General features: G+C 44.3%; 1 protein-coding gene across 1 annotated transcript; it reads left to right on the top strand.

Moving 5' to 3' along the window:
* The first annotated feature begins 5,582 nt into the window (after positions 1-5,582).
* LOC124003416 (protein shisa-4-like) lies at positions 5,583-21,334 on the top strand. Its single transcript, XM_046311664.1, has 5 exons — positions 5,583-5,890; positions 10,987-11,149; positions 14,506-14,630; positions 19,393-19,626; positions 20,946-21,334. The coding sequence occupies exons 1-5, from the start codon at positions 5,827-5,829 to the stop codon at positions 21,164-21,166; spliced, it is 807 nt and encodes a 268-aa protein (XP_046167620.1). The 5' UTR covers positions 5,583-5,826; the 3' UTR covers positions 21,167-21,334.
* Positions 21,335-21,428: the final 94 nt, after the last annotated feature.

The following is a 21,428-nucleotide window of genomic DNA, read 5'->3' as shown; positions in this document are numbered from 1 at the left end:
AAGATGTGGAAGTGCTGAAACAAAAAGCTTGACTATGATTTGTTGTGCGAGTGCTCCCTTTAGTGTCAGAGCTGCAACATAGCAACACTGCGTCGTGTCCTTATTTCAGCTCGATCAAATCAATTAGGCGAATGACATTCTGGATTAAGTGAAGCGTCTTTCCGTTCCACAATTTTCTGTAAATGATGTCTGTAATTTGAAGCAGAGAACTTGTGTGTTGAATGTTAAGAATGTTTAAATGCCCCCTGGGACAACCCCTGCAGTCAACAGAACAGTTTTTGTTTATATTTGTGTTTACAGCCATTATATTTGTGTTTACAGCCATTATATTTATGTTTACAGCCATTATATTTATGTTTACAGCCATTATATTTATGTTTACAGCCATTATATTTATGTTTACAGCCATTATATTTATGTTTACAGCCATTATATTTATGTTTACAGCCATTATATTTATGTTTACAGCCATTATATTTGTGTTTACAGCCATTATATTTATGTTTACAGCCATTATATTTATGTTTACAGCCATTATATTTGTGTTTACAGCCATTATATTTATGTTTACAGCCATTATATTTGTGTTTACAGCCATTATATTTATGTTTACAGCCATTATATTTATGTTTACAGCCATTATATTTATGTTTACAGCCATTATATTTATGTTTACAGCCATTATATTTATGTTTACAGCCATTATATTTGTGTTTACAGCCATTATATTTATGTTTACAGCCATTATATTTATGTTTACAGCCATTATATTTGTGTTTACAGCCATTATATTTATGTTTACAGCCATTATATTTATGTTTACAGCCATTATATTTATGTTTACAGCCATTATATTTATGTTTACAGCCATTATATTTATGTTTACAGCCATTATATTTATGTTTACAGCCATTATATTTGTGTTTACAGCCATTATATTTATGTTTACAGCCATTATATTTATGTTTACAGCCATTATATTTGTGTTTACAGCCATTATATTTATGTTTACAGCCATTATATTTATGTTTACAGCCATTATATTTGTGTTTACAGCCATTATATTTATGTTTACAGCCATTATATTTATGTTTACAGCCATTATATTTATGTTTACAGCCATTATATTTATGTTTACAGCCATTATATTTATGTTTACAGCCATTATATTTATGTTTACAGCCATTATATTTGTGTTTACAGCCATTATATTTGTGTTTACAGCCATTATATTTATGTTTACAGCCATTATATTTATGTTTACAGCCATTATATTTGTGTTTACAGCCATTATATTTATGTTTACAGCCATTATATTTATGTTTACAGCCATTATATTTATGTGAAATATTCAAAAGCAATACGCTCACATCAACTACTTACAGCTGGATTTAATGACAAGACCACCACTTACAGCTGCCACTTCTTCTGTGGATTTTTTAAATGGCACTTTAAGGTGCATTACCACCACCAACTAAACATACAACAGGTCTCCTACACGGAGGGTCAGGGTTATACAACTGGTCTCCTACACGGAGGGTCAGGGTTATACAACAGGTCTCCTACACGGAGGGTCAGGGTTATACAACAGGTCTCCTACACGGAGGGTCAGGGCTATACAACAGGTCTCCTACACGGAGGGTCAGGGTTATACAACTGGTCTCCTACACGGAGGGCCAGGGTTATACAACAGGTCTCCTACACGGAGGGTCAGGGCTATACAACAGGTCTCCTACACGGAGGGTCAGGGTTATACAAGAGATCTCCTACACGGAGGGTCAGGGCTATACAACAGGTCTCCTACATGGAGGGTCAGGGTTATACAACAGGTCTCCTACATGGAGGGTCAGGGCTATACAACAGGTCTCCTACACGGAGGGTCAGGGCTATACAACTGGTCTCCTACACGGAGGGTCAGGGTTATACAACAGGTCTCCTACACGGAGGGTCAGGGTTATACAACAGGTCTCCTACACGGAGGGTCAGGGTTATACAACAGGTCTCCTACACGGAGGGTCAGGGTTATACAACAGGTCTCCTACACGGAGGCACGTGAAAGAGTTAAAGGAGCGAGGGGAGCAGAATATCTGGTTGTAGAGGCAGACTGTTGAGATTCGGTGTTGTTCAACAGTTGAGGAAAACTGATATGTTGAAATAAATGTTATTTTCGTGACAAATCACCAATTGGCAACCCATTCCTAATGGGATTAATTGACACATAAACAGACATTACAATAATTCACTGTGGTAATTCAATGATAATTCTTCTTCTGGTGTTTTCTGTAATGCGTATCACGTTAAGAGTGAAACAAATTTAAGGTAAAAATCAATACATAACAGTAAATAAGGTTATCCAAACAATAATTATATCCCTAGAACAGTAAAATAATATACATGCACATATACACACTGTATATATACACATACTTATAAACATACAGTTGAAGTCGGAAGTTTACATACACTCAGATTGGAGTCACTAAAACTTGTTTTTCAACCACTCCACACATTTCTTGTTAACAAACTATAGTTTTGGCAAGTCGGTTAGGACATCTACTTTGTGCATTACACAAGTAATTTTTCCAACAATTGTTTACAGACAGATTATTTCACTTATAATGCAGTGTATCACAATTCCAGTGGGTCAGAGGTTTACATACACTAAGTTGACTGTGCCTTTAAACAGCTTGGAAAATTCCAGAAAATTATGTCATGACTTTAGAAGCTTCTGATAGAATAATGGACATCATTTGAGTCAATTGGAGGTGTACCTGTGGATGTATTTCAAGGCCTACCTTCAAACTCAGTGCCTCTTTGCTTGACACCATGGGAAAATCAAAAGAAATCAGCCAAAACCTCCACAAGTTTGGTTCATCCTTGGGAGCAATTTCCATATACCTGAAGGTACCACGTTCATATGTACAAACAATAGTACGCAAGTATAAAACCATGGGACCACGCAGCCGTCATACCACCCAGGAAGGAGACGCGTTCTGTCTCCTAGAGATGAAAGTACTTTGGTTGTAAACCATAATCTGAAAGGCCGCTCAGCAAGGAAGAAGCCACTGCTCCAAAACCACCATAAAAACGCCAGACTACGGTTTGCAACTGCACATGGGGACAAAGATGGTACTTTTTGGAGAAATGTCGTCTGGTCTGATGAAACAAAAATAGAGCTGTTTGGCCATAATGACCATCGTTATGTTTGGAGGAAAAAAGGGGGAGGCTTGCAAGCCGAAGAACACCATCCCAACCGTGAAGCACGGGGGTGGCAGCATCATGTTGTGGGGGTGCTTTGCTGCAGGAGGGACTGGTGCACTTCACAAATTAAATGGCATCATGAGGTAGGGAAATTATATGGATATATTGAACAACATCTCAAGACATCAGTCAGGAAGTTAGAGCTTGGTCACAAATGGGTCTTCCAAATGGACAATGACCCCAAGCATACTTCCAAAGTTAAGGCAATATTGATTAAGGACAACAAAGTCAAGGTATTGGAGTGGCCATCACAAAACCCTGACCTCAATCCTACAGAACATTTGTGGGCAGAACTGAAAAAGTGTGTGTGAGCAAGGAGGCCTACAAACCTGACTCAGTTACACCAGCTCTGTCAGGAGGAATGGGCCAAAATTCACCCAACTTTTTGTGGGATGCTTGTGGAAGGCTACCCGAAACATTTGACCCAAGTCAAAAAGAATTAAGGCAATGCTACCAATTACAAATTGAGTGTATGTAAACTTCTGGCCCACTGGGAATGTGATGAAAGAAACAAAAGCTTAAATAAACAATTCTCTCGACTATTATTCTGACATTTCACATTCTTAAAATAAAGTGGGGATCCTAACTGACCTAAAACAGGGACTTTTTTCCTTTAACTAAATGTCAGGAATTGTGAAAAACTGAGTTTAAATGTATTTGGTAAAGGTGTATGTAAACTTCCAAATTCAACTATACACACGTACCATTTAGCACATAGAAGATAAATATTTTTACCATTTAATTATAGTTTGCTCTTTTTTTCTTTGATTCCTTCTTGTACATTTTTATAAATACCCAAATGGACAAAAAACCATTTCAGTTTCTCCTCATCGCTGAACCACATAATACCAGGGTATATCTGGTGGTCTGTGTCCTCATCACTTAGCCACATAATACCAGGGTATATCTAGTGGTCTGTGTCCTCATCACTACATAATACCAGGGTATATCTGGTGTGCTTTCTGGAATAAGGGCTAGTGTATATCGTGGTAGAAAAGGCAGTAGAGGATACAATTAGTTCCATTCTCTATTTATTCGAGTTTACAATAGTTACATAGGCTTTCCTCTTCCATTTCACCACAATACCTGTTTCAATACACAGAGACAATATCCCTGATCTGACCTGTTTCAATACGCAGAGACAATATCCCTGATCTGACCTGTTTCAATACACAGAGAAAATATCCCTGATCTGACCTGTTTCAACACTCAGAGGCAATAACCCTGATCTGACCTGTTTCAATACACAGAGGCAATATCCCTGATCTGACCTGTTTCAATATCCCTGATCTGACCTGTGTCAACACTCAGAGGCAATAACCCTGATCTGACCTGTTTCAATACACAGAGGCAATATCCCTGATCTGACCTGTTTCAATATCCCTGATCTGACCTGTTTCAACACTCAGAGACAATATCCCTGATCTGACCTGTTTCAATATCCCTGATCTGACCTGTTTCAACACTCAGAGACAATATCCCTGATCTGACCTGTTTCAATATCCCTGATCGTACCTGTTTCAACACTCAGAGACAATATCCCTGATCTGACCCGTGCACATAACTATCTCTTGCTTTTAGTTAGGTTATACATAATATATCTCTCACACACCAGTTCACCCTGAATCAAACAAAAGTTTCTCAATGTGGGTTTATGATTAATCCCCTCCACCCACCCCCCCATATTGCATCAACAGTTGTTTTAAATCATATTTATGTCTCCCTTCATTTGGTTTTCGTACAGATGTTCACAGCCAGACTGTTGAAAAAGGTCAGGCATTTCAGTTGCCCAGGCTCCCCCTATGGACAGATCCCATTGAAAAACTGTCCTAGCTATTCTGGCTATTGGCTTATCCAACAGTCTGAGTGTGAAGAAGGTGGATTTTATGGTATTTATCACACATGTGATTAATTGTACTGCACAAACAAACAACAAGTCCAAGAAACAGGACATGATAGTGTCTGTTGCTGAAAGGTTTTTGGGTTTCCAGGAATTCACTACCAAAACATTGCAAAGAATACTGTCCAAAGCTACTCTTCATTCTCAGGCCCCAGAGCCTGTAGGGATGGGCGTTGGCAGTTGAATCTGAATGATGAATACATCGAATTTGGTTTTTGTTTATTTTTATTGTGTTAAATGTTTGGGCTGATATACAGCCTAAAACAGTAAATGGAGGCATTGACATATACCATTTGTTTGCTGAGCACCATAATAATCAAAGTAGACCCTGTACACTAGGTGGCGGTAGAACACCTATAGGTGTAGTCTGACATAAAACTTTAAGGAAGAAGAAGAAGAAGGATAGAAGGGGGAGGAGCTAGACAGCCTGCGGTGCCGCTTTGTGGACAACAACTCCCATTGTTGGGGCGGAGAGAGACAAGTTAGTCCTGTTGGTATATCCATTATCTTGGTTTTGAAAAGCGCGTCTGCACATTGTATCGGATTAGTATGCGTTGAATACTGCATCTTTCTCCCATCACTAGTTGGTTTGTCATTTTTAGTAGGGACTTAGAAAGTAGCTATCGTACCGGGGTTCGTGTTAAGCATCGGAATTAACGGGAGCCATGGCGAAAAGTCTGTGCCTTGTTACTGTCGTTTTGTGTGGGACTCTGATCCCCTTCGTGACAGGTGAGTTTGGCAAATCTTTACAACTTTATATCAGTCTGATATTTGTTTCCAGGAGCTAGCCTAGCTAACTAAGTGAAATGACATCATCTGCCGTTTGCATTGCTCAATGTCTGAGGTGGGGCCGAGTTTGTCTTAACTTAACACGCCGAGGACATAAATTATGACTAGTTATGGCATGACTTTTCCTTTGGAAATGTTTGAACTAAAGTGCTTTTCAGACGTCCAGTGAAATATGTACCCCGCCAAGTGCAGCACTGGTCTCTAGTCAAAGCGGCTGGTGTCCCAAAGGCGCTCCGTGGTAAATCTGAGGTCTGCATTGGCCGTATTTCCGGTGATACGGCCTCTGCAGAAGTCAGGACATGCACACTTCCTGTGCTTTCCTGGGCATGGCGGAGTTGTTGTCAAGGATGTGAGTTTGTTTTTATACAGGACCTCCAGCTATCACCTACCGTCAAAAAAACCAATCACGTCAATGCTCAGTCCTCCGCATTTTGCGTCACACCATCTGGGCGCCTCTGACCACATTTACAGATGGTTTTTATTTTTTATTTCACCTTTATTTAACCTGTGTGTGTGTGTGTGTGTGTGTGTGTGTGTGTGTGTGTGTGTGTGTGTGTGTGTGTGTGTGTGTGTGTGTGTGTGTGTGTGTGTGTGTGTGTGTGTGTGTGTGTGTGTGTGATGACAATTACAGCAATACTGAATGACCAATGAACACTTTTATTTTAACTTAATAAAATACACCAATCAAATCAATTTAGTCTCAAATAAATAATGACACATGTTCAATTTGGTTTAAATAATGGAAAAACAAAGTGTTGGAGAAGAAAGTAAAAGTGCAATATGTGCCATGTAAGAAAAGCTAACGTTTAAGTTCCTTGCTCAGAACATGAGAACATATGAAAGCTGGTGGTTCCTTTTAACATGAGTCTTCAATATTCCCAGGTAAGAAGTTTTAGGTTGTAGTTATTATAGGAATTATAGGACTATTCCTCTCTATACCATTTCTATTTCATTAACCTTTGACCATTGGATGTTCTTATAGGCACTTTAGTATTGCCAGTGTAACAGTATAGCTTCCGTCCCTCTCCTCGCTCCTCCCTGGGCTCGAACCAGCAACACAACGACAACAGCCACCCTCGAAGCAGCGTTACCCATGCAGAGCAAGGGGAACAACTACTCCAAGTCTCAGAGCGAGTGACGTTTGAAACGCTATTAGCGTGCACCCCCGCTAACTAGCTAGCCATTTCCCTTCGGTTATACCAGCCTAATCTCAGGAGTTGATAGGCTTGAAGTCATAAACAGCTCAATGCTTGAAGCACAGCGAAGAGCTTCTGGCAAAACGCATGAAAGTGCTGTTTGAATGAATGCTTACGAGCCTGCTGCTCCTACCACCGCTCAGTCAGACTGTTCTATCATATTGTAGACTTAATTATAACTTAATTATAACATAATAACACACTGAAATACGAGCCTTTGGTCATTAATATGGTCAAATCCGGAAACTATGATTTCGAAAACAAAATGTTTATTATTTCAGTGAAATACGGAACCGTTCTGTATTTTATCAGACGGGCGGCATCCATAAGTCTAAATATTGCTGTTACATTGCTGTTACATCTTCAATGTTATGTCATAATTACGTAAAATTCTGGCAAATTAGTTCGCAACGAGCCTGACGGCCCAAACTGTTGCATATACCCTGACTCTGCATGAACACAAGAGAAGTGACAATTTCCCTAGTTTAATATTGCCTGCTAACATAAAAGAAGTTCAACTAAATATGTAGGTTTAAAAATATATACTGTTGTGTATTGGTTTTAAGAAAGGAACTGATGTTTAGGGTTAGGAACATTCGTGCAACGATTGTGCTTTTTTTCGCAAATGCGCTTTTGTTAAATCATCCCCCGTTTGGCGGAGTTGGCTGTCTTTGTTAAGAAGAAATAGTCTTCACACAGTTCGCAACGAGCCAGGTGGCCCAAACTGCTGCATACACCCTGACTCTGTTGTACAGAACGCAAGAGAAGTGACACAATTTCCCTGGTTAAAAGAAATTCATGTTAGCAGGCAATATTAACTAAATATGCAGGTTTAAAAATATATACTTGTGTAGCTCGTCTTTGGTTCTTAATGGACAGAAGTTGGCATATGAGAGCAATTTTTAAGTGATATATTTGATCAAAAGTGTTGCTCCTACAAACGTATTCAGTCCGGAAGGTGGCAGGTGTTAACTGGTCTAGGAACAGTGGGTTAACGGGTCTAGGAACAGTGGGTTAACGGGTCTAGGAACAGTGGGTTAACGGGTCTAGGAACAGTGGGTTAACGGGTCTAGGAACAGTGGGTTAACGGGTCTAGGAACAGTGGGTTAACTGGTCTAGGAACAGTGGGTTAACTGGTCTAGGAACAGTGGGTTAACTGGTCTAGGAACAGTGGGTTAACTGGTCTAGGAACAGTGGGTTAACTGGTCTAGGAACAGTGGGTTAACTGGCCTAGGAACAGTGGGTTAACTGGCCTAGGAACAGTGGGTTAACTGGCCTAGGAACAGTGGGTTAACTGGCCTAGGAACAGTGGGTTAACTGGCCTAGGAACAGTGGGTTAACTGGCCTAGGAACAGTGGGTTAACTGGCCTAGGAACAGTGGGTTAACTGGCCTAGGAACAGTGGGTTAACTGGCCTAGGAACAGTGGGTTAACTGGCCTAGGAACAGTGGGTTAACTGGTCTAGGAACAGTGGGTTAACTGGTCTAGGAACAGTGGGTTAACTGGTCTAGGAACAGTGGGTTAACTGGTCTAGGAACAGTGGGTTAACTGGTCTAGGAACAGTGGGTTAACTGGTCTAGGAACAGTGGGTTAACTGGTCTAGGAACAGTGGGTTAACTGGTCTAGGAACAGTGGGTTAACTGGTCTAGGAACAGTGGGTTAACTGGTCTAGGAACAGTGGGTTAACTGGTCTAGGAACAGTGGGTTAACTGGTCTAGGAACAGTGGGTTAACTGGTCTAGGAACAGTGGGTTAACTGGTGTAGGAACAGTGGGTTAACTGGTGTAGGAACAGTGGGTTGACTGGTGTAGGAACAGTGGGTTGACTGGTGTAGGAACAGTGGGTTAACTGGTGTAGGAACAGTGGGTTAACTGGTGTAGGAACAGTGGGTTAACTGGTGTAGGAACAGTGGGTTAACTGGTGTAGGAACAGTGGGTTAACTGGTGTAGGAACAGTGGGTTAACTGGTGTAGGAACAGTGGGTTAACTGGTCTAGGAACAGTGGGTTAACTGGTGTAATGGACAGTCTTTAAGATGTGGCCCTAGTCCTAAGGACTCTGTGGTCCCAGTAGGTTAACTGGCCTAGGAACAGCGGGTTAACGGGTCTAGGAACAGCGGGTTAACGGGTCTAGGAACAGTGGGTTAACGGGTCTAGGAACAGTGGGTTAACGGGTCTAGGAACAGTGGGTTAACGGGTCTAGGAACAGTGGGTTAACGGGTCTAGGAACAGTGGGTTCACTGGTCTAGGAACAGTGGGTTCACTGGTCTAGGAACAGTGGGTTCACTGGTCTAGGAACAGTGGGTTCACTGGTCTAGGAACAGTGGGTTCACTGGTCTAGGAACAGTGGGTTCACTGGTCTAGGAACAGCGGCTTCACTGGTCTAGGAACTGCGGCTTCACTGGCCTAGGAACAGTGGGTTAACTGCCTTGTTCAGGGGCAGAATGACTGCCTACCGGGGAACAGTGGGTTAACTGCCTTGTTCAGGGGCAGAATGACGGCCTACCGGGGAACAGTGGGTTAACTGCCTTGTTCAGGGGAACAGTGGGTTAACTGCCTTGTTCAGGGGCAGAACGACAGCCCGGGGATTCGATATAGCAACCTTTTGGTTACTGGCCCAACGCTCTAACCACTAGGCTACCTGCCGCCTCTCCCCTCTAACCACCAGGCTACCTACTGCCTCTCCCCTCTAACCACCAGGCTACCTACCGCCTCTACACTCTAACCACCAGGCTACCTACCGCCTCTACACTCTAACCACTAGGCTACCTACCGCCTCTACACTCTAACCACTAGGCTACCTACCGCCTCTACACTCTAACCACTAGGCTACCTACCGCCTCTACACTCTAACTACTAGGCTACCTACCGCCTCTGCACTCTAACCACTAGGCTACCTACCGCCTCTACACTAACAGTATAACTTTAGACCGTCCCCTCGCCCATACCCGGGCGCGAACCAGGGACCCTCTGCACACATCAACAACTGACACCCACGAAGCATCGTTACCCATCGCTCCACAAAAGCCACGGCCCTTTCAGAGCAAGGGGAACTACTACTTCAAGCTGCACCACCGCTAACTAAGCTAGCCGTTTCACATCCGTTACACATCCATGTCCTATTTATATATATATATATATTCATATATTCATAGCTTTCACCCCATTCCTGGGTTGTGTAATGTTTAAACGATTACATTATTAAATCTGCGTATTGTGAGGACATTTAGTCACGAGAGTTACCCTTTTTTACAGCTGTCTTTCAGCTATTCTTCTGCCCGCCACCTCATGACGTCACCGTGTCCTCTGGTGGCTGTATGAGCATCAACCTCCATTTTTAGGCTTCAGATCATCTCCAAGCAGATCTTCTCCAACTTTTCTAAAAGCCAACTAATATCGAACTTGTCAATCCATCATCAGCCTGGGTTCCAGTCTATTTTGTGCCACTTTGCTCCTCTTTGGCATGGCAAGGAGTGGAATGATGGCACAAATGTACCTGGCATCAGGCTACATTCACCCACACCAATAACTCTGTTATTCTATTGTTCTATACGTGTCGATATTGTTGTTGCTGTTGTCTTTGCTGGGTGTCTTTGCTGTGTGTCTTTTGAACACAACTCCTACCTATAATGTATTTTCTACTCGGCTGTTTCCAACTCCCAACCTATAATGTATTTTCTACTCAGCTGTGTCCAACTCCTACCTATAATGTCTTTTCTACCCAGCTGTGTCCAACTCCTACCTATGTCTTTTCTACCCAGCTGTGTCCAACTCCTACCTATAATGTCTTTTCTACACAGCTGTGTCCAAGTCCTACCTATAATGTCTTTCTCTTTTCTACCCAGCTGGAGAGGACTGTGAAGCCTACCTAAATGCCTTCAGCCATTACAAAGCCAAACTGGACTGCAGTACATTTCAGTGGTGCTGTGGAACGTGTGAGAATAGATACTGCTGCAGCAGCCAATCTCTCAGGCTGACTGAGTCTGAACAGGAAAACTGCATATACAGGTAGGAGGACAAAAACGATGTCCCAAATCAAATGGCACCCTATGCCCCATAGGGCTCTTGTTAAAAGTAGTGCACTATGTAGGAATCGGGTGCCATTTGGGACTTACTCAAGATAAGAACCACTGACCAGGTAGTTCAGTGGACTGGGTTTATGTGATTACTAACCTTGTCCGAGACCTGAAGAACATTGACAGTCTCTGTATCGCTCTAAAGCTGAAACCCCCCGAGCCACCAACACATTAGCATGGTTGTGTTTTGACATTCTGTTATGGTGTCAACCTCAACAACACCCCACCCCCCCCCCCTTCCCTCTTTCCAACCAAGCTGAGTTCAGATCAGTGCAACAATGAAACACCGCTTGGAGTAGATGTGGGCTCTTTCAAAACCTCAGTAGAATAGAAACACACGTCGACTAGACCGCCCTCGTCAACACCACAGATGAGTTAGGACCCTAGGACTGAACACCTCTCTCTGAGACTGGATCCTGGACTTCATGACGGGCCGACCCAAGGTGGTGAGGGTAGGCAATATCACCTCTGCCAGGCTGACCCTTAACATGGGGGGGCCCCACAGGTGTGTGTGCTTAGTCCCCTGCTGTACTCCCTGTTAATCCACATCGATGAGGCTGCAGTGGTGAGGATCTAGAGCTTCCAAATACCTCGGTGTCCAAATCGGTAAGTAATTAAAATGGTCCACATTACGCGCACAGTCGTTGACGAGGTTGAAAAGGTTTCAAACCCTCAAAGTTCTACGGCTGCACCATTGAGAGGATATTGACTGGCTGCATCACCACTTGGTACGGCAACAGCGCCGTCCTTGATCGCATGGCACTACAGCGTATGGACTCTATGGCTTGTGTGGCTGGAGTCGTAACTATTTTCCAGCCCTTCATTTCACGCTGCCTGATAGAGATCCTGGATGGCAGAGAGCTCGGGGCCCAGTGGTGTACTGGGCTGCAGACTGTTCTCTCTGCTTTCACACGGCAGGCGGTACCAGAGCATCAAGTCTGACACCAACAGGCTCCTGAACTGCTTCTAACCCCAAGCTGTAAGACTGTTAAATACAGTATATCACAAAAGTGAGTACACCCCCTCACATTTTTGTAAATATTTGAGTATATCTTTTCATGTGACAACACTGAAGAAATTACACTTTGCTACAATGTAAAGTATAACAGTGTAAATTTGCTGTCCCCTCAAAATAACTCAACACCCAGCCATTTAATGTCTAAACCGCTGGGAAAAAGAGTGAGTACACCCCTAAGTGAAAATATCCAAATTGGGCCCAGAGTGTCAATTTTAAAGGACTTTTTACTAACTCTTCTCCATCCTTCACTGAGGCAGATGTCACATTCATAACAAAACCCTCTGATATTTGCCAACTTAGGCATGCCATGCAAACAAAAAATCCAGAGCCTTCATAATCATGCATGTTCCTAGGCTGTCATTGTAAATATGAATTTGTTCTTAACTGAGTTGCCTAGTTAAATAAAGGTAAAATACATAAAAATAAAAAAAGCATCATGGACTAAATTATGATAGAGCATTGTAGATATGAATTCTGCAAAGTTAGTGTGGAAAAGGTGAACAAATGATTGCTATCTAGAAATAAATATCTATAAATAACAAACCACCTGGAAGCGACAACCTAGATTGCAAAATACTGAAGATGTGGCAAATAGGAGTCACAATCTAAGCCTGGAATATAGTGTGCCCTCAGGCCTGGAAGGAGGCGAAGGTCATTCCGCTGCCCAAGTTTAGCAAAGCACATTTGTAATGGTTGAAACAGCCGACCAATCAGCCTGTTAGCAAACATTTTTGAAAAAATGGTGTTCAACCAAGTACAATGTCATGTTACAGAAAACAAACTTAAAAACAGACTTTCAGCATGCTCATAGGGAAGGGCAATCAACATCCTCAGCACAAATGACTGATGATTGGCTGAAAGAAAGTGATTGAAGATTGACCAGCTGCGTGAGTGCTTGCTTAACCTGTCTTTCAATTCCCAGACTGTTAACCCGACAACACGCCCATAAGGAAGAATCCCTGTGAGTGTTTTGTTAGACTTCAGTGCCGCCTTGGACAGTTGCCTATCCAATAGAACAGATGGTTTTCTTTAACGGAAGCTTCTCTAAATGCAAATTTGTTTGTGTTTTGTGGTGTACCGCAGGGCAGCAGGCTTGGACCATTTTGTTTTTTGTTTCTACAAATGATCTTCCACTGACCTTGAATAAAGCCTGTGTTCATGAATGCTGACGACTCAACAGTACACGTTGGCTGCAACAGTAAAATAAATAACTGACACCCATTAATATAGATAAGTCAGATTCTGAATGGGTAACTAGAAATAGGCTGGTGCTAAATATCTCAAACTAAAATCATAATTTTTGGGATCATAATCACTTGCTCAACACCTAAACCTCATCTGGATCTATTATTGAACCGTGTGGCTATTGAGCATGTTGAAGAGCCTAAACTGCTAGATAGCAAGCTAAAATATGACTGTTTTTTCTCCTCAATCTACAAACCTATCCCCAACCAAGCTGCACAGCGCCATCTAACCCGGACGACGCTAGGCCAAAGCAAAACATTTTTTTTTTAAATGCTTGCAAATGTATACAAAAATAATCAACTGAAATATCACATTTAAGGCCATTAAGTTAGTACTTTTTTGTTGTTGAATTTTACCCCTTTTTCTCCCCAATTTCGTGGTATCCAATTGTTTTTAGTTTTTAGTAGCGATCTTGTCTCATCGGGCTCGGGAGAGACAAAGGTTGAAAGTCATGCATCCTCCGATACACAACCCAACCAAGCTGCACAGCGCCATCCAACCCGGAAGCCAGCCGCACCAATGTGTCGGAGGAAACACCGTGCACCTGGCAACCTTTGTTAGCGCGCACTGCGCCCGGCCCGCCACAGGAGGCGCTGGGGACACAAGGATTTCCCTACCGGCCAAACCCTCCCTAACCTGGACGACGCTGGGCCAATTTTGCGTCGCCCCACGGACCTCCCGGTCGTGGCCAGTTACGACAGAGCCTGGGCGCGAACCCAAGGTCTCTAAAAATACTTATGTAAATAATAGGTTTCCAAAAACCTGTTTTTTGTTTTGTCATTATGGGGTATTGTGATGTCATTATGGGGTATTGTGATGTCATTATGGCGTATTGTGATGTCATTATGGGGTATTGTGATGTCATTATGGGGTATTGTGTGTAGATTGAGGCTTTAAAAAAAAAATGTAAATAGATTTAAGAATAAGGCTGTAATGTAACAAAATGTGGAGAAGGGGAAGGGGTTTGAATACTTCCCGAATGCTCTGTATTTTTCACTGCCTGATGTTATGTCTCTCTGTTCCAGTGGCAATATGAGCACTTTGACCATCACGTCATTCGTAGTGACAGCTGTCATCTTCACCATCAGTTTAATCTGTTGCTGTGTGTGTCCCTGCTGTTGCCTGTACAAAATGTGCCGGAAGTCCAGACGTAAGTCTCCTTGCACCGTCACAACATGAATACTGTCATGTTAACTCCAAGACTGATTTACATGTAAAAAAAAATAGTATATGCTTTACTTGTTTTTCTCCAGTGTGTGTGTCAATTCCACGCCTCCTGTAGCGTCTGGGGGTCAGTTCAGACTGTAGTATCTGTGTGTGTCCTTTCCACGCCTCCTGTAGTAGTCTGGGGGTCAGTTCTGACTGTAGTATCTGGGGGTCAGTTCTGACTGTAGTATCTGTGTGTAGTCTGGGGGTCAGTTCTGACTGTAGTATCTGTGTGTAGTCTGGGGGTCAGTTCTGACTGTAGCATCTGTGTGTAGTCTGGGGGTCAGTTCTGACTGTAGTATCTGTGTGTAGTCTGGGGGTCAGTTCTGACTGTAGTATCTGTGTGTAGTCTGGGGGTCAGTTCTGACTGTAGTATCTGTGTGTAGTCTGGGGGTCAGTTCTGACTGTAGTATCTGTGTGTAGTCTGGGGGTCAGTTCTGACTGTAGCATCTGTGTGTAGTCTGGGGGTCAGTTCAGACTGTAGCATCTGTGTGTAGTCTGGGGGTCAGTTCAGACTGTAGTATCTGTGTGTGTCCTTTCCATCTGCCTCCTGTAGTAGTCTGGGGGTCAGTTCTGACTGTAGCATCTGTGTGTAGTCTGGGGGTCAGTTCTGACTGTAGTATCTGTGTGTAGTCTGGGGGTCAGTTCAGACTGTAGCATCTGTGTGTAGTCTGGGGGTCAGTTCTGACTGTAGCATCTGTGTGTAGTCTGGGGGTCAGTTCTGACTGTAGTATCTGTGTGTAGTCTGGGGGTCAGTTCAGACTGTAGCATCTGTGTGTAGTCTGGGGGTCAGTTCTGACTGTAGTATCTGTGTGTAGTCTGGGGGTCAGTTCAGACTGTAGTGTCTGGGGGTCAGTTCAGACTGTAGTGTCTGTGTGTAGTCTGGGGGTCAGTTCAGACTGTAGTGTCTGTGTGTAGTCTGGGGGTCAGTTCAGACTGTAGTGTCTGTGTGTAGTCTGGGGGTCAGTTCAGACTGTAGTGTCTGTGTGTAGTCTGGGGGTCAGTTCAGACTGTAGTGTCTGTGTGTAGTCTGGGGGTCAGTTCAGACTGTAGTGTCTGTGTAGTCTGGGGGTCAGTTCAGACTGTAGTGTCTGTGTAGTCTGGGGGTCAGTTCAGACTGTAGTGTCTGTGTGTAGTCTGGGGTCAGTTCAGACTGTAGTGTCTGTGTGTAGTCTGGGGGTCAGTTCAGACTGTAGTATCTGTGTGTAGTCTGGGGGTCAGTTCAGACTGTAGTCTGGGGTCAGTTCAGACTGTAGTCTGGGGTCAGTTCAGACTGTAGTCTGGGTAGTCTGGGGTCAGTTCAGACTGTAGTCTGGGGGGGGTCAGTTCAGACTGTAGTCTGGGGGTCAGTTCAGACTGTAGTCTGGGGGTCAGTTCAGACTGTAGTCTGGGGGTCAGTTCAGACTGTAGTCTGGGGTCAGTTCAGACTGTAGTATCTGGGGTCAGTTCTGACTGTAGTATCTGTGTGTAGTCTGGGGGTCAGTTCAGACTGTAGTATCTGTGTGTAGTCTGGGGGTCAGTTCAGACTGTAGTCTGGGGTCAGTTCAGACTGTAGTCTGGGGGTCAGTTCTGACTGTAGTATCTGTGTGTAGTCTGGGGGTCAGTTCTGACTGTAGCATCTGTGTGTAGTCTGGGGGTCAGTTCAGACTGTAGCATCTGTGTGTAGTCTGGGGGTCAGTTCAGACTGTAGTCTGGGGTCAGTTCAGACTGTAGTCTGGGGGTCAGTTCAGACTGTAGTCTGGGGGTCAGTTCAGACTGTAGTCTGGGGGTCAGTTCTGACTGTAGCATCTGTGTGTAGTCTGGGGGTCAGTTCAGACTGTGGTATCTGTGTGTAGTCTGGGGGTCAGTTCAGACTGTAGTATCTGGGGGTCAGTTCTGACTGTAGTATCTGGGGGTCAGTTCTGACTGTAGTATCTGTGTGTAGTCTGGGGGTCAGTTCAGACTGTGGTATCTGTGTGTAGTCTGGGGGTCAGTTCTGACTGTAGCATCTGTGTGTAGTCTGGGGGTCAGTTCAGACTGTAGCATCTGTGTGTAGTCTGGGGGTCAGTTCAGACTGTAGTGTCTGTGTGTAGTCTGGGGGTCAGTTCAGACTGTAGTATCTGTGTGTAGTCTGGGGGTCAGTTCAGACTGTAGTCTGGGGGTCAGTTCAGACTGTAGTCTGGGGGTCAGTTCAGACTGTAGTGTCTGGGGGTCAGTTCAGACTGTAGTATCTGGGGGTCAGTTCTGACTGTAGTATCTCTGACCCTGTGTTATAAGCACTGTGTGACTATATAAGCACATCTGCTGATGTGAAAAGGGCTTCAATTAGATGTGATGATACAGGAAGTGGTTTGACCACTCCCACTTTGATCCCTGCCAGTAGGCTGTGTGTCCCAAATGTCAACCTATTCCTTTTGTAGTGCACTACCCTGATCAGAACTAGGGCACTACCCTGATCAGAACTAGGGCACTACCCTGATCAGAACTAGGGCACTACCCTGATCAGAACTAGGGCACTACCCTGATCAGAACTAGGGCACTACCCTGATCAGAACTAGGGCACTACCCTGATCAGAACTAGGGCACTACCCTGATCAGAACCAGGGCACTACCCTGATCAGAACCAGGGCACTACCCTGATCAGAACTAGGGCACTACCCTGATTAGAACTAGGGCACTACCCTGATCAGAACTAGGGCACTACCCTGATCAGAACTAGGGCACTACCCTGATCAGAACTAGGGCACTACCCTGATCAGAACTAGGGCACTACCCTGATCAGAACCAGGGCACTACCCTGATCAGAACCAGGGCACTACCCTGATCAGAACCAGGGCACTACCCTGATCAGAACTAGGGCACTACCCTGATTAGAACTAGGGCACTACCCTGAACAGAACTAGGGCACTACCCTGAACAAAACTAGGGCACTACCCTGATCAAAACTAGGGCACTACCCTGATCAAAACTAGGGCACTACCCTGATCAGAACTAGGGCACTACCCTGATCAGAACTAGGGCACTACCCTGATCAGAACTAGGGCACTACCCTGATCAGAACTAGGGCACTACCCTGATCAGAACTAGGGCACTACCCTGATCAGAACTAGGGCACTACCCTGATCAGAACTAGGGCACTACCCTGATCAGAACTAGGGCACTATATAGGGAATAGTGACATTTGGGACGCACAGGCCCAGCTGAGCTCTCCATGGAGTGGGTTGGGACATAAGGGTTGATTTTTCAAACAACACCCAATTGTGTAAACCACTTCCTCCTTACAAATGGAACAGAAATCCACTGTCAGTAACCAAACCTGGAACAAAACAGCTCTTCCTCATTTTTGAGTTCTGGAAAAAAAACTCTGTTTTCTCAACAATGCAAAAACACAGATTTCTACACTTCCTAAACATTTCTGATTCATCCAACCGAATGATTCAACAAGACATCACCAGACTGTTTTCATTTAACCTTTTATTTTGAAATGAAACACAAAGATTGGCGTAGGTACATTTGGAAACTGGCAGCATTGAGTAACAGGGTAATGGTACCAGGTTGGTTGGTAACATATATTTTTTTAAATCAATGAAACCCGCTCTATAAATGTGTGTAAGCCTGTGGCATTATGGAACAGACATCCTTCTGAAAACGGATGCTGTGCTGACGAGTTTCTCACCTCTCTTTGTGATCGTCAGGCTGTGTTGCTGCTGCCTACGTATTGCCCCTGTGTACACACACACACACACACACTCTCTCTACTGCTAGCTCCTGTCACTTGAGTATGACATGTATCTGTCAGACCTCTGCTTCCACCTACACTCTACGGTTAACACTGAGGTGTTCCAAACACACTGGGACTCGTCCGCCTCCACCAGTGAACCATAAATAAAGGAGACGTGAACTGTCTTGAGGGCGAAGGTCTGGATTTAAACTAACGTCTCTAATAGCCTGCTTGGCTGACACGTATTCCTAAAAGTTTTGTTCTAATGATTTCCCTTTTACCATCAACTACCCTGAGATCAACCCAGGTGTTCCTTTTACAGGGTACCCTATACAAGCCCAACCCTACAGGGTACCCTATACAAGCCCAGCCCTACAGGGTACCCTATACAAGCCCAGCCCTACAGGGTACCCTACAAGCCCGCCCTACAGGGTACCCTATACAAGCCCGGCCCTACAGGGTACCCTATACAAGCCCGGCCCTACAGGGTACCCGGCCCGGCCCTACAGGGTACCCTATACAAGCCCGGCCCTACAGGGTACCCAAGCCCGGCCCTACAGGGTACCCTATACAAGCCCGGCCCTACAGGGTGCCCTATACAAGCCCAGCCCTACAGGGTGCCCTATACAAGCCCAGCCCTACAGGGTACCCTATACAAGCCCTACAGGGTACCCTATACACTCCCAGCCCTACAGGGTACCCTATACACTCCCAGCCCTACAGGGTACCCTATACAGGCAGGGTACCCTGTACGAGCCTGCAGGCCCTGCAGGGCCCGGCCCTGCAGGGTACCCTGTACGAGCCCGGCCCTGCAGGGTACCCTGTACGAGCCCGGCCCTACATGCATGTATGTGATGTGTATGTGCTGTGGTGTATGATTGTAATGTCTGTCAGAATGAACCGCGTGTAATTTACTCAGAATAGGGAATGTCTGTCAGAATAGGGAACCGGTTTTACTCATTGCATTTCTATGTACCCCCCCCCCCGGTGTATCTCTCCTCCCCAGCGGTGATAGCTACGACCGCCCACACAACGGTGGTGAATACTCACTACCCCCAGCAGCCCGTCCAGCCCTACCAGGGGGCCCCCCAGTACCCTGCCTACCAGACCGTACCGGTCCAGCCTGGGTATGGGGTTCAGCCTCAACCCGGCTATGGAGGTGGCCAGCCCATACCCACAGCACCAGGCTACCAGGGACAGCCGTTCCAGCCAGGACCACCCCCTCCTTACCAAGAGACTGGTAAGTGTCAGTCTGTCGTCAGGATCGTGTTTAGTGGGGCACGCCGAAGCAAAACGTTTTACAACAGAAAATGGCACGTTATGACCATGATAGTATTAGATGTATTACTTAGTTGTGTGGTATTACTTAGTTGTGTGGTATTACTTAGTTGTGTGGTATTACTTAGTTGTGTGGTATTACTTAGTTGTGTGGTATTACTTAGTTGTGTGGTATTACTTAGTTGTGTGGTATTACTTAGTTGTGTGGTATTACTTAGTTGTGTGGTATTACTTAGTTGTGTGGTATTACTTAGTTGTGTGGTATTACTTAGTTGTGTGGTATTACTTAGTTGTGTGGTATTACTTAGTTGTGTGGTATTACTTAGTTGTGTGGTATTACTTAGTCGTGTGGTATTACTTAGTTGTGTGGTATTACTTAGTTGTGTGGTATTACTTAGTTGTGTGGTATTACTTAGTTGTGTGGTATTACTTAGTTGTGTGGTATTACTTAGTTGTACTTAGTTGTGTGGTATTACTTAGTTGTGTGGTATTACTTAGTCGTGTGGTATTACTTAGTTGTGTGGTATTACTTAGTTGTGTGGTATTACTTAGTTGTGTGGTATTACTTAGTTGTGTGGTATTACTTAGTCGTGTGGTATTACTTAGTCGTGTGGTATTACTTAGTCGTGTGGTATTACTTAGTCGTGTGGTATTACTTAGTTGTGTGGTATTACTTAGTTGTGTGGTATTACTTAGTTGTGTGGTATTACTTAGTTGTGTGGTATTACTTAGTTGTGTGGTATTACTTAGTTGTGTGGTATTACTTAGTCGTGTGGTATTACTTAGTTGTGTGGTATTACTTAGTTGTGTGGTATTACTTAGTTGTGTGGTATTACTTAGTTGTGTGGTATTACTTAGTTGTGTGGTATTACTTAGTTGTGTGGTATTACTTAGTTGTGTGGTATTACTTAGTTGTGTGGTATTACTTAGTTGTATTACTTAGTTGTGTGGTATTACTTAGTCGTGTGGTATTACTTAGTTGTGTGGTATTACTTAGTTGTGTGGTATTACTTAGTCGTGTGGTATTACTTAGTTGTGTGGTATTACTTAGTCGTGTGGTATTACTTAGTTGTGTGGTATTACTTAGTTGTGTGGTATTACTTAGTTGTGTGGTATTACTTAGTTGTGTGGTAATGTATTAATATTAGTTGAAAACAAACAGAGGAGGTGGAAAGTGAAGCTTATTTGTAAGTGAAAAGAGGAGGATCCCGATGGCAGGAACCGTCTGGTCTCGGTGTCTCTGGTGTGGTGTGTTTAATGTCCTCTCTCTCGCTCTACCAGGTCCAGCCTATCCTCCTGCTATCCCAGTGTCTTATAGTCAGGCTGGGTTCAGTCCAGGACAGCTATCTTACCCCCTCCAGGCTCCAGCCCAGCCCAGCTACCCAGCCCAGCCTCAGCCAGCCTATCCCTGTGCACCTCCCGCCCAGCCCGACTTCCTTTCTGCCCAGCCTGCTTACAACCCTGCCTTCATGGAGCCCCAGCCTCCCAAGACTGGCAACTGAAGCAGCTCCTCCCCTCCCATTCTCCATCCACCCGCTCTCATGGGAGACAGACAAACAGACGGACGGGTGTGATAGAAACTGACTGACTGACTGACTGACTGACTGACTGACTGACTGACTGACTGACTGACTGACTGACTGACTGACTGACTGACTGACTGACTGACTGACTGACTGACTGACTGACTGACTGGTGGGATAGAAACTGACTGACTGACTGACTGACTGGTGGGATAGAAACTGACTGACTGACTGACTGACT

The sequence above is a fragment of the Oncorhynchus gorbuscha genome, linkage group LG18 (genome assembly GCF_021184085.1).
Source record: "Oncorhynchus gorbuscha isolate QuinsamMale2020 ecotype Even-year linkage group LG18, OgorEven_v1.0, whole genome shotgun sequence".
Taxonomy (NCBI): Eukaryota; Metazoa; Chordata; class Actinopteri; order Salmoniformes; family Salmonidae; genus Oncorhynchus; species Oncorhynchus gorbuscha.
The sequence above is the reverse complement of the archived record's forward strand: the minus strand, read 5'-3'. Positions and strand labels throughout refer to the sequence as shown.